A 14090-nucleotide genomic window follows, 5' to 3' on the forward strand; every position below is an offset into this window, starting at 1 on the left:
TTGTATGTCGGCCTTCAGTCCTTCCAATTCATTTGCTTCTTATGATGCACAGAAGCTATGTAGACTAGCTGAGTTCTACCCAAAGGAGTTCTCAAATAATAATTTGCTCAAACTTGAATTGCAGCTACATAATTATATTGATGACATAAGACAGGATGATAGCTTCAAAGGTCTAGATAATATTATTGGTCTCTCAGTTAAGCTTATTCAAACAAAAAGGTACAAAGTGTATGATATGATTTATGAGCTCCTCAAATTGGTATTGCTTCTACCCGTGGCAACGGCAAGTGTTGAAAGGGTATTTTCTACAATAGTTTTAGTGAAAACAAAGTTAAGAAATAAGATGGGAGTCTTTTGAATGATTGTCTAGTCACATTTATTGAGCGGGATACTTTCTTTGAAGTTGATGAAGATGATATAATTAAGACATTTATGTCCCTTCGAAAGCATCGAATAAAATAGTCAGAAAAATAGCATTATAAGTCTCCGGTTCTCTTTTATGCCTATATTTCAAATATCAGTATGGCTTTTGAACTATTTATACTATATTTAGTGGATGGTTTAAATTTAATCCATAAATTTAAACCTTATTTGTTACTTTGTGTATATATATACCGAATCACGTTGTCAATTTTATAATTATTATTGAATTGGTAAAATAAATTTATTAAATTATATATAAATTTTTTTTGAATGACATATCCTCGAACAAAATCCAGATTCGCCACCGGTAGGAGTAGTACCTCTTGACACGAGAGTCACGACGGAGCACCGTACGCACAGGGACAGACACATCTCTCATGTGTTAAATGCCAGTTAATGCAACAGTGGCGTCGCACTCGCAGCCAGTGGTAAATAATGGTGGCCATGATGAACCAACCCGGCCGGTCGTCCAGAGAAGAAGCAGAAGGAACGGAAACGCTGCACGCACGCATCATTGCCATTAGAGCAGTCCCAATGGTGCATTGATGATGGTTTCTATCCTTATTAAATGACTTGCCACGTAGGCAAAATGCTGACATGGCAACGTAATTAATGAAGAAAGAGAGCAAAAATCATAGAAATGGTTTCTTCATGAAGAAACCAGGTCTACTCTTGACCCAATGCACCAAGAAACCATGAAATCGCCATTGGGGAGAAACCACCAGTTTCTAGGGAGCTCGTGTCGCACTCTCATTGGAGAAAAAGATAGAGTTGGGAGAGAGAAAGAGAAAATAGTTATTACTCATAGAAACCATGGGTTGGAAAGCAGTATTTTTTTGGTGCGGTATCCTATGTTATAGAAACTACTAGTTTCTTTCATTGGGAGTGCCCTTATGCCATCGTCCATCGAGTGATCGAGATCGAGCGAGAGCTTGCTGACACTGGCAGCATGAGAACACGAACGGGTGCCTGCTCTTGCTCTGCGTCCCCTCCGGCCGGCCATGAATTTCCTTGAGCAGACGCTGTCAAAGGCAACAGTAGGACAAGAGCATGAGCATGGGCATGGGCATGGGCATGGGCATGGGCATGAGCATGGGGAGGGCGCCGGTTCGGGTACTAGAAGTAGTAATCCCAGCTCCCTGCAGCTGCCACAAGTTCAGTGCTCCAATTCAATTCCACCCTCCATTGTCCACTCCACCGTAGGGCATCCTAAGCTTATCGCTGCTGCGCAAGTACACACATACGGAGTAGTACTCTCCTATAAACCGGATCTAGCCCTGGTGTAGGGGGTGTTTGGTTCTACAGGAAAATTTTAGTTCATGTTCCATCAAATATTTGGATACATGCATGAAGTATTAAATATAGACGAAAAAATAACTAATTGCACAGATTGTGGCTAATTTGCGAGACGAATTTTTAAGCCTAATTGGTCCATGATTTGACAATGTTGTGCTACAGTAAATATGTGCTAATGGCGGATTAATTAGGCTTAATAAATTCGTCTCGTAAATTAGTCTCCATTTGTGTAATTAGTTTTATAATTAACTCATATTTAGTTCTTCAAAATAGCATCCGAACGTTCGATGTGACATGGACTAAAATTTAGTCCAGGAAACCAAACACCCCCTTAGTTGACGAAATTTTTTAGAAAATGATACTATAACACTTTCGTTGTTATTTGGTAATTAGTGTCCAATCATAATCTAATTAGGCTTAAAAGATTCGTCTCGTGAATTTCGTCTAAACTGTGTAATTAGTTTTATTTTTTATTTATATTTAATGCTTTATGCATGCGTCCAAAGATTCGATGTGACGGAGAATCTTGAAAAATTTTGCAAAATTTTGGAAACTAAACAGGCACCTAGTTATCGGCTCCCAAACAGACATATGCCCCGTCGGCGGGGCTGATAAGCTATGACTGAAAGTACCGTTGACTGATTTATTGTGAGAAAAAAATATTGTTTATTGACTGAAAAAGTATGGCTTATAAGTTAAGCGAGTAGGATGATAAGAGCAGGTACAACAATTGGTTTATAGCGAAGCCAATCAATATTTTTTGTTGACGTGGAAGAAAGAAGGAAGGGGAAAGAATCATGCAAGCACGAAGCTGGACACATAAGCATAGACACTAGTAGGTCTCAATAGCTCTGTTCGCGGAAGGAGAAAGAATCATGCAAGCACGAAGCTGGGCACAGAAGCATAGACACTAGTAGGTCTCAATAGCTCTGTTCGCTAGAAGGAATTCTGGAGAAATCTGGAGAAATTTGTGAGAGAAAAACACTGTTCTGGATGAAAAAAGAAACAGATCAAATTAGGTTTAAAAGCACGTGAACGAGACCAATATAGAGGCATGTGAGGAGGAATATGAAAAAAAATGAAAACATATACTAATAAAAAAAATTTATAGATAAATAGAAGACTAATTATTATATAGGTTGACTCTTATAATTTAACTTATAGCTAAATACTTGACTCTATCATTAGCCTCGCTCTAAAGAGGCATCCCAATCCCACGGTGAAATAGACTCAAAGCAGAGGCATCCCAATCCCACGGTGAAATAGACTCAAAGCCTGTGGCTGTGGCTGGCACCTTTAAAGTGTGCCAAAAACTGGCGATGGCATTGTCACCGCCTGAGTTTAGTAATCACTCTTCGCCGATTTTCCTTCCTGTTGACCAGCACTGTCCAGGCTTTTGCTCGTGCCAGTACGAGCACGAGCTCGGTAGAGCCTAGAGATGTCATGTGAAATTGTGAAGTGAGTGAGGATCCACGCACTTTGGCCTTGTTTAGTTGGAGGATTTTGGATTTTGGGGCTACTGTAGCACGTTCGTTTTTATTTGGTAAATAGTGTTCAAACATGGACTAATTAGGCTCAAAACGTTCGTCTCGCAATTTCCCACCAAACTGTGCAATTAGTTTTTCTTTTCGTCTACATTTAATGCTCCATGCACAGACCGCAAACATTCGATGTGACAGATACTGTAGCAACTTTTTAGAAATTGGGGTGGAACTAAACAAGGCCTTTGGCGATAGCACGGTCGTTGGTCGTCTTTGTTACACTGTTAGTCAAGTGGCAATAACCCCCGAGTCATATGCTCCAGACCTCCAGTTCAGGACTAGGCCTAACTTTTTGCTCACCCACCAAAATGAAACGAAGGCTTTCTTTAGATTGGAGTTAGGAATCAGTATTTGACACAGTAGTACTTTTGTTTATATTTAACAATTATTATCTAATCATGGTCTAACTAGGCTCAAAAGATTCGTCTCGTAATTTACAATCAAACTGTGTAATTAGTTATTTTTTTATCTACATTTAATACTCCATACATGTGTCCAAAGATTTAATGTGATGAAGAGAGAGTAAAAAAACTTGCAATCTAAATAAGGCCGAACACCAGAAAATGCAACTGCAATACTACTATCAAACAAGACCTTGCAATGAACGTTGAAGTGGGTACATTGGTACAGGCGTACAAGCCTAGAGAAGCAAAAGCACAGCACTGAATCATTGCACATCATTACACATGTACACAGGAACACTGAACGAAATTAGTCCTTCATCGGCGGTGTCCGTATCAATCAATAATATTTGTATGTCATCAATGACTCGGATGTATGTGGTTAGTACAAAGCCCTGGAGAAGCTATCTGTGACCAAACAGAAATGATGAAATGTCAGAGTCTTGTGAATATACCAGCTTGCCCTGTACAATCCTCCTGGACTGTATTTGCTCAGAATGTGGTTAGTACGTACAACCAGCTGTGACGCTTCAAGTCTTTAACCATTCATTCATGCTCCTCAATCTCGGATGGAACCAAACTGCTGGTCTATCCTGTGGATGCGTCTTGTTTCCACTTCAGAAGATAAAATCAGGGCTTGTTGTTTCCTCCTGTAGCCGCTTCAGATTCTGTTTCTACTTGTTTGTTCCCCAGCTCCGGAGCTGGACTTGCGCTGGAAGATCTAGCAACTGTCCCCGTCTAACAAGTCTTGATCGCCATCCAGTATCCTTCTTGCTTCACCAATCGCAAGGATTAGGTCAAGTTGCTTTTGCTGTTGTTCCTGCAGGATAGATTGGGTCTTTAGCCAAAGGTGAATTATTTATCAGACAGCAAAAATTAGCTAGCAGTATTAGTAAAGGAAAAAGAAATGAATTATCTCCGAGTCCTCAGCATACAACGAAAACAACTGATTGCGCATGGTCACTGTTCAGGGTGAGTAGTTTCAGCAGCAAAAGTAAGATATGTCATGCCTTGGAAGGGGAAAATATTCCAATGAGGCAATTAGATAAGCGTAGAAACTCTTATGTGTGCAAATGAAAAAGGTAGATATAACACCAAGTCTGCAAATGCAAAAGGTCTACAATTTCTTGACGAGACTTGTTCGAACACAAGCCAGATGAAAACATTTTAATTCCTGCAACAATTACTTGCATACTGTAAATAACCGTGTTGGTTCATGAATCATGCCACTTCCTGAGAGTTGAAAGTCAGGCAGAACAATTAAGACTCAACACTCGAGGTACATTGATGACTATCTGCTAACACCATGTCACAAAAAATATTTTGGGGGCAGAAATTAGTTCCTTTAAGTTTGGCAACAAATAACAAACAAGATGGATTTGGTGTGTTGGATAATATCCACAAACAAATAATCCTTAGGGCCTGGACATTGTGGAATCAAGATGGATTGGGTGTGTTGGATAATATCCACAAACAAATAATCCTTGGGGCCTGGACATTGTGGAATCACCGAAACCGGTGTGTTTTTTGATGGGGTAACACCTAGCGTCGCCAGGGGCCCAGGGCCTTGGTAGCTGCAGGGGAGGAGCGCTGGTTATGGTACATGGCAGGTGCTCGGGGGCTGTCCTTCCTGACTGCCCCGCTCCCTGATGGTTAGCATGTATGGTTCGGTCGCCTCGACAGCTAGTTCACGGGCACGAATGTAATCAGTCAAACAGTGTGGTGTGTGGTGTGTGTTGTTGAAGGTTCTTAACCCAGCTTTCTTCTTAATATAATGAAGCACAGCTCTCCTGCTTTTTTCGAAGAAAAAAAAATAATATCCACAAATTGCCACACTTCCTTAAAAAAACTCTGCCTATGGTGTGCAACCATTACCTTGCAGTATTAGTAAAGGAAAAAGAACTCAATTATCTCCGAGTTTCAGCACACAACGAAAACCACTGGTTGCGCACTGGAAGGAGGAAAATATATATCCCAATGATGCAATTAGATTTGGCGTAGGGTTTGATTTCCTGCCACAGTTGTGGTTGTGGTTTGCCACACCTTTTCAGCTATGCCCCACTGTCATAGAGTCATCTCTTTGCCAAAATTATTGCCTAAGGTGTGGTGAGCAAATTGTTAGCCACACCCACACCTTAGGTAATTTTTTTTAAGGAAGTATGGCAATGTGTGGATGTTATCCAAACACGCCAAATCCATCTTGTTTGTTAGTTGTTGCCAACCTTAAAGAACTAATTTCTGTGCCAAATGGTGTGCCTGTACCTATTGTGTGGCAAACTCTAGCCAACATCCAATTGATTTCAGGTAGTATCTCGCTGTAGTATTATCATGAACTGGGTTCTACAATATACATGTGATCATAGGTAATAGGAGGGGAAGACAACTTGTTAAAACCTACTCTAATATCTATCTCAAGATATCGAGTACATGCGTTTATGCTAACCATATGAATGTACTGAAGTACAATGATATAAATGAAAGTATGCTAGTTGCTAGCATAAGAATTCCACAATTATTTGTCCACAACATGGAAATACTGCCAGTCAGCCATAACCGGCTAATGAACTATACAAAGTAGAACCACGATATATATCTTAGCAAACTTTTCTAATAATAAAGATTACTCAAGAAATTGAGCTTTTGAGAAATGTCAAAGCAAACAGCCAAGATACATCACCTGCATTGCATAAAGAACCTTTTGAATTGCACCGATTTCTTTTTCAAGGAGGTCTTCTTGTGCAGATAGAATACGAGTGGCTTCAGAGTTCTTCTGCGCTAAAGCCGCTGTCTGTGGAAGAAAGCGATAATAGGTGAAGCTAAATGGAGGCAATTATAGCAGTGCAAGCAAGTTATGGTTTATTCAGGAACAATCACAAATCATCCCAGAAAGATTTGTGTCACTAAGAAGTATGACTGAAACAAATTATTGGTGTTATCTCAAAGAGATGCTTCTTTTTTCCAAAGCAATTTGTGCAAACTGAGAACAGCTGATGATATTGAAAAAGCAAACATAGGTGTCATGCGTATGTAGACCTGCCTTCTCCAAAGAGAAGATGCATAGCTACTAGTATTATTTACAACAATACAAATACACAGAAGAAACAGCCATGCTTTCATGTTACCTCCAGTTAATCCTGACACATTTTGCTGCACAGCTTCTCCAAAAAGATAACTGTGGGGAACAAGAAAGAGAAGAAACCAAGCATCTCTATGAACCATTTCAGGTGCTTATTTTCTTACAGGATTATACACATCTAATATTTCTCAGAACTAAGCTAAATATGGTGCAAGCACATGATCATATAGTGATATAGACATACAACATAGACCCGGCAGGTCGTTGAATGAGGCTGTACACCAGCATTGTGAATCAAAAGAAACAGTTGACAAGCAATAATTGATCTAGCAAGGTTGCAGCCAATGTCCTGCTGCGCAATAGCCTGGCGATGTCAAGAAGTGCACAGGTGTAGAACTTTGAGGATTAAACTCAAACACAACTACAATTTCCATTGAACATTTCATTATGGAGTTGCAATGAACTCAACAAAATAAGCACTACAATACCTCAGTGATAGGGTCCCTCAACGTCCTCCGCAACACCCGAAACCTGAGGCCGAGCTTCTCGACGGTCCTCGAGAGCACAGCAACGGCCGCCACCATGCCCCTGACAGTCTCCTCCACTTTCTCCACCCTCCCCGTCAATCCCGGGCGGAGTCGCCCCGACTGCCTCCGCCGTATGAGGCTCCCGATGGCCACCGCGCCCACCAAGAGCACGTACTGCAGGACCACCAGCGGCGGCGGCACAGCGCTGGAGCCAGCCGGCAGGAAGACGAGGCGCGCGGCGCAGACCACCGAGCAGATGGCCGGCGGCGCGAGGCAGAGTAGCTCCGCAGCCGAGAGAAGCACGTCGGGGCCGAAGACGCCGCGGCGACCGCCGAGCCCTGGCTCGCCTGCGAAATGCCCACAGGATTAGCACGGATCGAGGGGGGATGGGGGGGGGGGGGGGGGGGGTGTGGAGGTGAGTGTGACCGTGGTGCAAGCGAGCCGAGAGTGTGTGAGTGCCGTGGGCATGGGGGGTTACCGACTTACCGGACGCGTGGGCGCGAATCGGCGGAGGCCATCGGGATCGGGGAGATGGCGAGGGGTAAGGATAGCACAGGAACGGGAGGCGGAAGCGGAGGCGCGCCGCTGGGGAGGAGGAGCTGGCGCGGCGCGGCGCGAGGGGACTGAGATGCGGCAGCAGCATTGGGGTTGGGGGTGATGATGTCGTGGCCGGGGGCGGCCGGGCGGGCGAGGCCACCGGTTGGAAACGAAGGACCTGGTCCTGGAGAGGAGAGGAGAGACCGGACTGGGCCGGCTCCATTGAGCTTTTCTGTGGGCCCAGACTTACGCAAACCAAAGTTAGCCTAGGGGGAATTGGCACTGACAGCATCACATGGTATGGTATCTATCTGGTTCTTCAGCAACGCAACGTCGCAACGCTTCAATCAAATCCATGGATGACTACGAGAACAAAGGATGCTCCACGACCAGAAAGGGTAATACCGATCAAAAAAAGAAAGGGTAATCGGCAATTCAACGGAGGCTTTACAGGATAGTCCAAGCTAGAAGAAGTGAAGCTGGGAGACGAGCTTCGGCTCGACTGGCCAGGAGGTGAGGCTTAAGGCCTCTGCCTGCCGACCGGAGTAAGGCCCGCTGTGGGTAGAATTTCCGGTACCCACCAAAAAAATCCCCTCGTCTGTCTCGACTTTTCCAAAGCACAGGCAACGGACCGGCCCACTTACAGGGTAACAGGCCCCTGTGTAAGGGCGGGACACGGTGTTCGGGGGTTTTCTCGGCCTACGTGAGAAGGTCTTTTTCCTTAAGCACAAAGTTACGGGGCTGTCTGCCCACCGTAGGCCGAGTTTTTTTTTTAGAAGAAGTGAAGCTGACACCCTTATCAGCCAGAATCACCTAGGCAGGAGCACAACTCTGCAGAAACACGGGACGTGGACAACGAAAGGTTGAAGGTAAACTGAACCGGTGCAATGTCTAAGCGATTGATTGACGTTCGGCATATATCAGAGAGAACAACTTGTGCAATTACCATCAACGCACAGCAGCATTCCTTACACTGGGGAGTGAGGTAATGCTCTTCCATGTCATGCACGTCACAGATTCTGCTGGTACTGACCATGTAATTAACGGCCTTGTTCACGAACTTATCAGCTGTTTTTCTCGCGACAAATCAGCATCCGCATCATTTGTCATCGAACAGGGTCAATGGGCCTGTGCGCTTGTCTAAATTCTGGAGGAATCTGGGTGATTTGGAGGAATGCTGGAGGAATTTGTGAGAGAAAAACACTGTTCCAGATAAAAAAAATAAGCGGATCAAATCGAATTTAAGAGCACGCGAACGGAGCGTAACCCGTTCCCCTACCCGTAGATTATCCATCCCCAGTGGATAATATTGAATGAAAAAAGTCTACTTAACCCCCCACCTATCATACTTGGTCTACTTCACCCCCTCAACTATGAAACCGTCTGTTTTACCCCCTGAACTATCTAAAACCGTCTGTTTTACCCCCCGGGGCGGTTTTCAGCGGCTGTTTGCTACAGTAACAGCGGGTTTGCTACAGTGGCGTTGTGTTTGCTACAGTGCATGTGGCTTTGAATTTTCTTTCTTTTTTATTTATTTTCGATGAATTTTTTAAAAATCATAGAAAAATCATAAAATGAAAAATCTAATTTTATTGGACTCCACATGAGTAGATCTACATAGTGAATATATAATACGGTATACTTTAGTATAAAATTTTTACTGTAGCCTTAGATTAATTGGAAAATCCAATTTTGTCTGTAATTAATTAGAATTTATCTATAACTAAGTTATACATATTCCAATGAGTACGAAATTTTTCTATAGTTCAAGCATACAATAATTAGCGTACCATAAAAATTTCACCACAATTGGACCATAGAAGCTGCAGCTATGAATTATTCCAATTAATTACAGACAAAATTAGATTTTCCAATTAATCTAAGGCTACAGTAAAAATTTTGTACTAAAGTATACCGTATTATATATTCACTATGTAGATCTACTCATGTGGAGTCCAATAAAATTAGATTTTTCATTTTATGATTTTTCTATGATTTTTCAAAAATTCACCGAAAATAAATAAAAAAAAAGAAATTCAAAACCACGGGCACTGTAGCAACCCACCCGCTGTTACTTGTAGCAAAACCGTCGCTGAAAACCGCCACAGGGAGTAAAACAGACGGTTTCATAGTTGAGGAGTGAAGTAGACCAAGTATGATAGGTGGGGGTTAAGTAGACTTTTTCGGATATTGAATGGGTACAGATAACCCATGGGTAATCCACCGGTACCTGCTTCTCGCGCCGTCCGTCGATAGCGCCATGGAGCAGCAGCAGGGCTCTCCTCGTCGGCTGCGGCAACTTGTCCGGCGCACCGCCTGGGTGCTGATGCTCCTCAAGGCGCATCACGTACCACGCCGCCGGCTGCCTGGCCTCCATCGCCATCACGCTCGGGGACACAGCGCATCGCCGCATCGCAGCCGGCCAACGCTTGTCCCACGCCTCCGCTGTGCAGTCTTCTATTTTTTTATTACATTAACTACCGCTGACTACAACGAAGAGAATCAGTACAGAGGTAATATCCGCTTTTATCCTACCCATACCCACAGTAGAATGGGTAATCCATACCCTACACAAACAACGCGGGTATGGGTTTGGATGTGGGCAGTGGGTATCCACTGGCATCGTTACATGTAATGTAATGTAGGCTTCCTTATGAATCATTATGGTGACAATTTCTCCCCACCTCAACAAGTGGGTTTTGTTTTCAAAGGAAATCAAAGCAAAGCTTTTTAAATTCTTCTACGAGCCTGTTCACTGGTTGATTTCTAGACTGATAAGCCTAATTAATATTGGTTTGTTGTGAGAGAAAAATACTGTTGACTGGCTAATAAACCCTGAGTGAAATCAAAAGCGAACAGACTGGATAAGCACAACTGTCGTGACAAGCGGGTCCAACATCAGGATCAATTTCGTCAGATACTTGCCTCATCGCCACTAACCGGTTCCACGAGATGCCAAGCACCTATGCAATTTTTGTCATATCTCATACACAAGGACTCTAGAAGCAAACAGCAGATAATTAGCGACACAAACACAGATATCGCTAGCTACTTAACGCAAGCTTAACATAAATAAAGTCATAGTTAAAAGAAGATGCTGCTGCAAAATAGTACTACCACCATATACGAACTGACTGACTAGCACTACTAGGTGCTACCACCATATACGAACTGACTAACTAGCACTACTAGGGGTACATCCTTCCCTGCGAAGGAAGAAGGAACATCCAATTGGGTTGGGATGGGATAGGATGCCTTCCCTGCTAGCATTAGCATCAGCATCAGATCACTAACCGACGGTGTCAGTTGCTATTGCTACGAGTCTCCATGGTCCCTCCTGGCCTTCTTCGGCGGCAAGGCGCAGGCGGCGGCGACGGTGTCACGGAGCTGGCGCTGCGCGTCCTGGAGCATCCTGGCGTGGCGGTCGTCCGCCTCCTGCCACCCGCGCTCGATCTCCCACTGCACCTCCATGCGCCGCCGCTCCAGCCGCATCACGCCCTCGCCGAAATCCCTCAGCACAGCCGACAGCTGCGCGCCGGCTCCCCCAGCCCCACGCCCAGAGGAGCCGCCGCCGCGTTGGGCCATCTCCACGGCCTCGTTGTCGTCGTCCTTGGCCTTGAGCGCCGCCGCCGCCTTGGCCTGGAACGCCTCGTAGGCCACCCTCTTGCGCGGGGGCGCGGTGGACGGCGTGATGGAAGACGGCGGCGGCTGGTAGAGCTGCAGCTGCGGGTGGCGCGGGGCGAGGCCGGTGCCGAATTCCCGGATGATGCCGTTGATGCTCCGGGTGTTGTTGCGGGGGACGAGCTCTTCCTCTTCCTCTCCTTCCTCCTCCTGCACGTCTTCCTCCTCTTCCTCTTCTTCCTCCTCTTCGTCGCCGTCGGCGGCAGGCGGAGAACCACCCGCGGCCGAGTAGGGGGAGGAGGCGGCGAGGGGCCCCCGTTCGAGGCGATCCATGCGGCGGAAGTAGGGCCAGAGCGAGGTGACGGGGCGGGCGCCCTCGGTGCGGTAGCGCTTGCGGAGCTTCTCGAGCTTGTGGCGGCACTGGGTGCCCGTCTTGCGCTGGGCGACGACCCCCGGGGTGGCGGCGCACCGGGCGACGACCTCGGCCGCCACCTCCTCCCACTGGTGCGCCTTGAGCTGGCCGCGGCGCAGCGCCGTCCAGCGCTCCTCGTACGCGTCGATGAGGTGCATGGTCTCGACGTGCGACCACGGCTGCGCCGGCGCGCTCTTCCTCTCTAGCGCCGACGGCGGACGCCGCGGCGGGTCGTCGGCCATCATCTGGTCACGGGAGGCTCAGATCTAGATCTGGGGGGCGGGCGGGCGGCGACTAGGGTGGGGGTGAGGACGAGTAGTTGGGGGGCGGAAGCCCCGTAATAGATGATGAGCTGGGGGCGGGGGGCGGCGGCGGCGATGGAGGAGGATAAGGCGGGGGCTGGGTATGGGTGGTGGGCGGTTGGGTTTTTTCTGGGTGGGGGCTGGCTGTGCCATCGCCCGGGGGGCCGCGGCCGGTGGTGGTGGTGCCGGTGTGGTTCACGTGGACGCGAGAGGCGCGCGGGCGCGGTGGATGCCACTGCCACTCTGCCAGTGCCGCGCGCTAGCCCTAGCGAGGCGGCCGCGGCCGCGTGGTCCCTCCTTTCCCCTCACGCCGCTGTGCTGTGCATCGCCAGCGGCCGCGGCCTCTCCTGCTGCCTGTGTCGCTTTGGATAACCGACCGGTGGAGCCGGGCGGGGGCAGGCCCCGATCGTCAGTCCCGGGAGCCCCGAGCGGTAGGGGAGGAGCGGAGCGGAGGCTCGCTTCGCTCGCACGCAAACGAGTCGCGGATAGGGCTTGCTCGGGCTGCGGCGGCCGGGGCCACGGGCCCGTTGGTTTGGCACGTTGGCTGGCCCTCTGCCGGAGCGGTCACCGCCTCCGCGCCACGCCTCACCCTCACCGGGCTTCATCTGGCGCACGCGAATTTGGCATGACGTGTGCGCAATGGTCGACTCTGAAGCCATGGAAGGGCCCGTGTTGGGTGATGATGGCACCGGCCCAACTTTGGAAGGACAGCCGGACAGGGGACTGGGGGAGAGAGGCCTACTGCTCCAACAGTCCTAACACGAAGACTTCGTCAACTGTTTACATTTGGAACACGGGAAAAAAAATCCTGCCTTTTTTCTATAAAAGTGAACTAATTTCTGTGAATTTTCTGCGTAATGCCTGTGTTTTAAAAATGCCCTGACCGATGATTCCACTACATCAAAGACTCCACACTCAAGTAATAACAATAGTGTAGTACATTTCAGTTGTTCTTATCAGTTTTGTCATCACTGTTGCCCAGACATGACATAGGTTGATGTAGTCAAATGCCTCTCTCTAGATAACTAATGGTAGCTTAGCTATTAGTACTATTTGGATCAAGAGCTAAAAAGTATACATGTATTTATAGTGTCATCTATAATGACATTCATATTCCTCTCATCCTCTCGAGAGAACAAGCCGCTCTCTATCTCGCCCGTTGTCAGTGATGCAGCGAAGGGCAACCTAGGCCCTAGGACCACCTCTTGTTGTCGGGGACCAATACTAGGGTACTCGAAGAAGTGGAGCTAATGGTCATCAATATTGATTCAACCGAGCAGTCAAGAGCGCGCCTACAACTCCAACCGACCCCCAGGTGCGCGGGCTCCGCCTCGCCCAACCCCGAGGCCGCGATCTTCGCCTCGCCCGACCTCCGAGGGCGATGCTCTTCTTCGGCGCCAGCGCCAAGGGATTCTGCTGCCTGCCGACGCTGCAAAGAACGAAAAACACAAGTCACGATGAAATCCGACTAATACATGAAAAAAACAGAGGAATCGATAACTCACCTCGGTGCCGTCGAGCGTCAGATGCGTTTGGGGGACGAACCCCCCGACCCTTGCTCCGCCTCGTCGGAACAAGGCCGCTTCGAGCCCGCCCCCTGCTCCTAGGCAGAGGGGCTCACCCCGGGTAGCTCCTGGGGCACGTTGGCGGAACGCCCCACTCCCCTTGGCTCTTGGGGCACGAAAGCGGGGCCACCCGCCTCCGCTGGCACCTCGGGCGCTGTGGCAGAGCCGCCCGCCTCTATTGGCTCCTGGGGCAGGCCGACGATATGTCCCGCCTCCGTCGGCTCCATAGACGTATGCTCCCCTCCATGGGACGGGAAGGGTCCCGATGCCTGCAAGGACAAACCGATGCTTGTCAATGCATCCTCGTTCTCCAGGTTATCCCACTCAATATCGTCGGCTATTGTTTCTTCTTCCTCTATCACCTCGTCGTTGTCACCATCGTCATCATC

The 14090-nt window shown here is 47.5% G+C and overlaps 2 protein-coding genes across 2 annotated transcripts; both read right to left on the reverse strand.

Moving 5' to 3' along the window:
* Positions 1 to 3984: 3984 nt before the first annotated feature.
* On the reverse strand, positions 3985 to 7997 carry LOC136472606 (uncharacterized). The gene is made up of 4 exons (XM_066470310.1): positions 7751 to 7997; positions 7226 to 7611; positions 6339 to 6449; positions 3985 to 4481 (listed from the first exon to the last, which is right to left on the reverse strand). The coding sequence occupies exons 1-4, from the start codon at positions 7905 to 7907 to the stop codon at positions 4383 to 4385; spliced, it is 753 nt and encodes a 250-aa protein (XP_066326407.1). The 5' UTR covers positions 7908 to 7997; the 3' UTR covers positions 3985 to 4382.
* A 2843-nt stretch (positions 7998 to 10840) lies between these two features.
* Positions 10841 to 12503, reverse strand: LOC136472607 (trihelix transcription factor ASIL1-like). Its single transcript, XM_066470311.1, has one exon. The coding sequence runs from the start codon at positions 12077 to 12079 to the stop codon at positions 11117 to 11119; it is 963 nt and encodes a 320-aa protein (XP_066326408.1). The 5' UTR covers positions 12080 to 12503; the 3' UTR covers positions 10841 to 11116.
* Positions 12504 to 14090: the final 1587 nt, after the last annotated feature.

Source organism: Miscanthus floridulus, chromosome 8 (assembly GCF_019320115.1).
Source record: "Miscanthus floridulus cultivar M001 chromosome 8, ASM1932011v1, whole genome shotgun sequence".
In the NCBI taxonomy this organism is placed as follows: Eukaryota; Viridiplantae; Streptophyta; class Magnoliopsida; order Poales; family Poaceae; genus Miscanthus; species Miscanthus floridulus.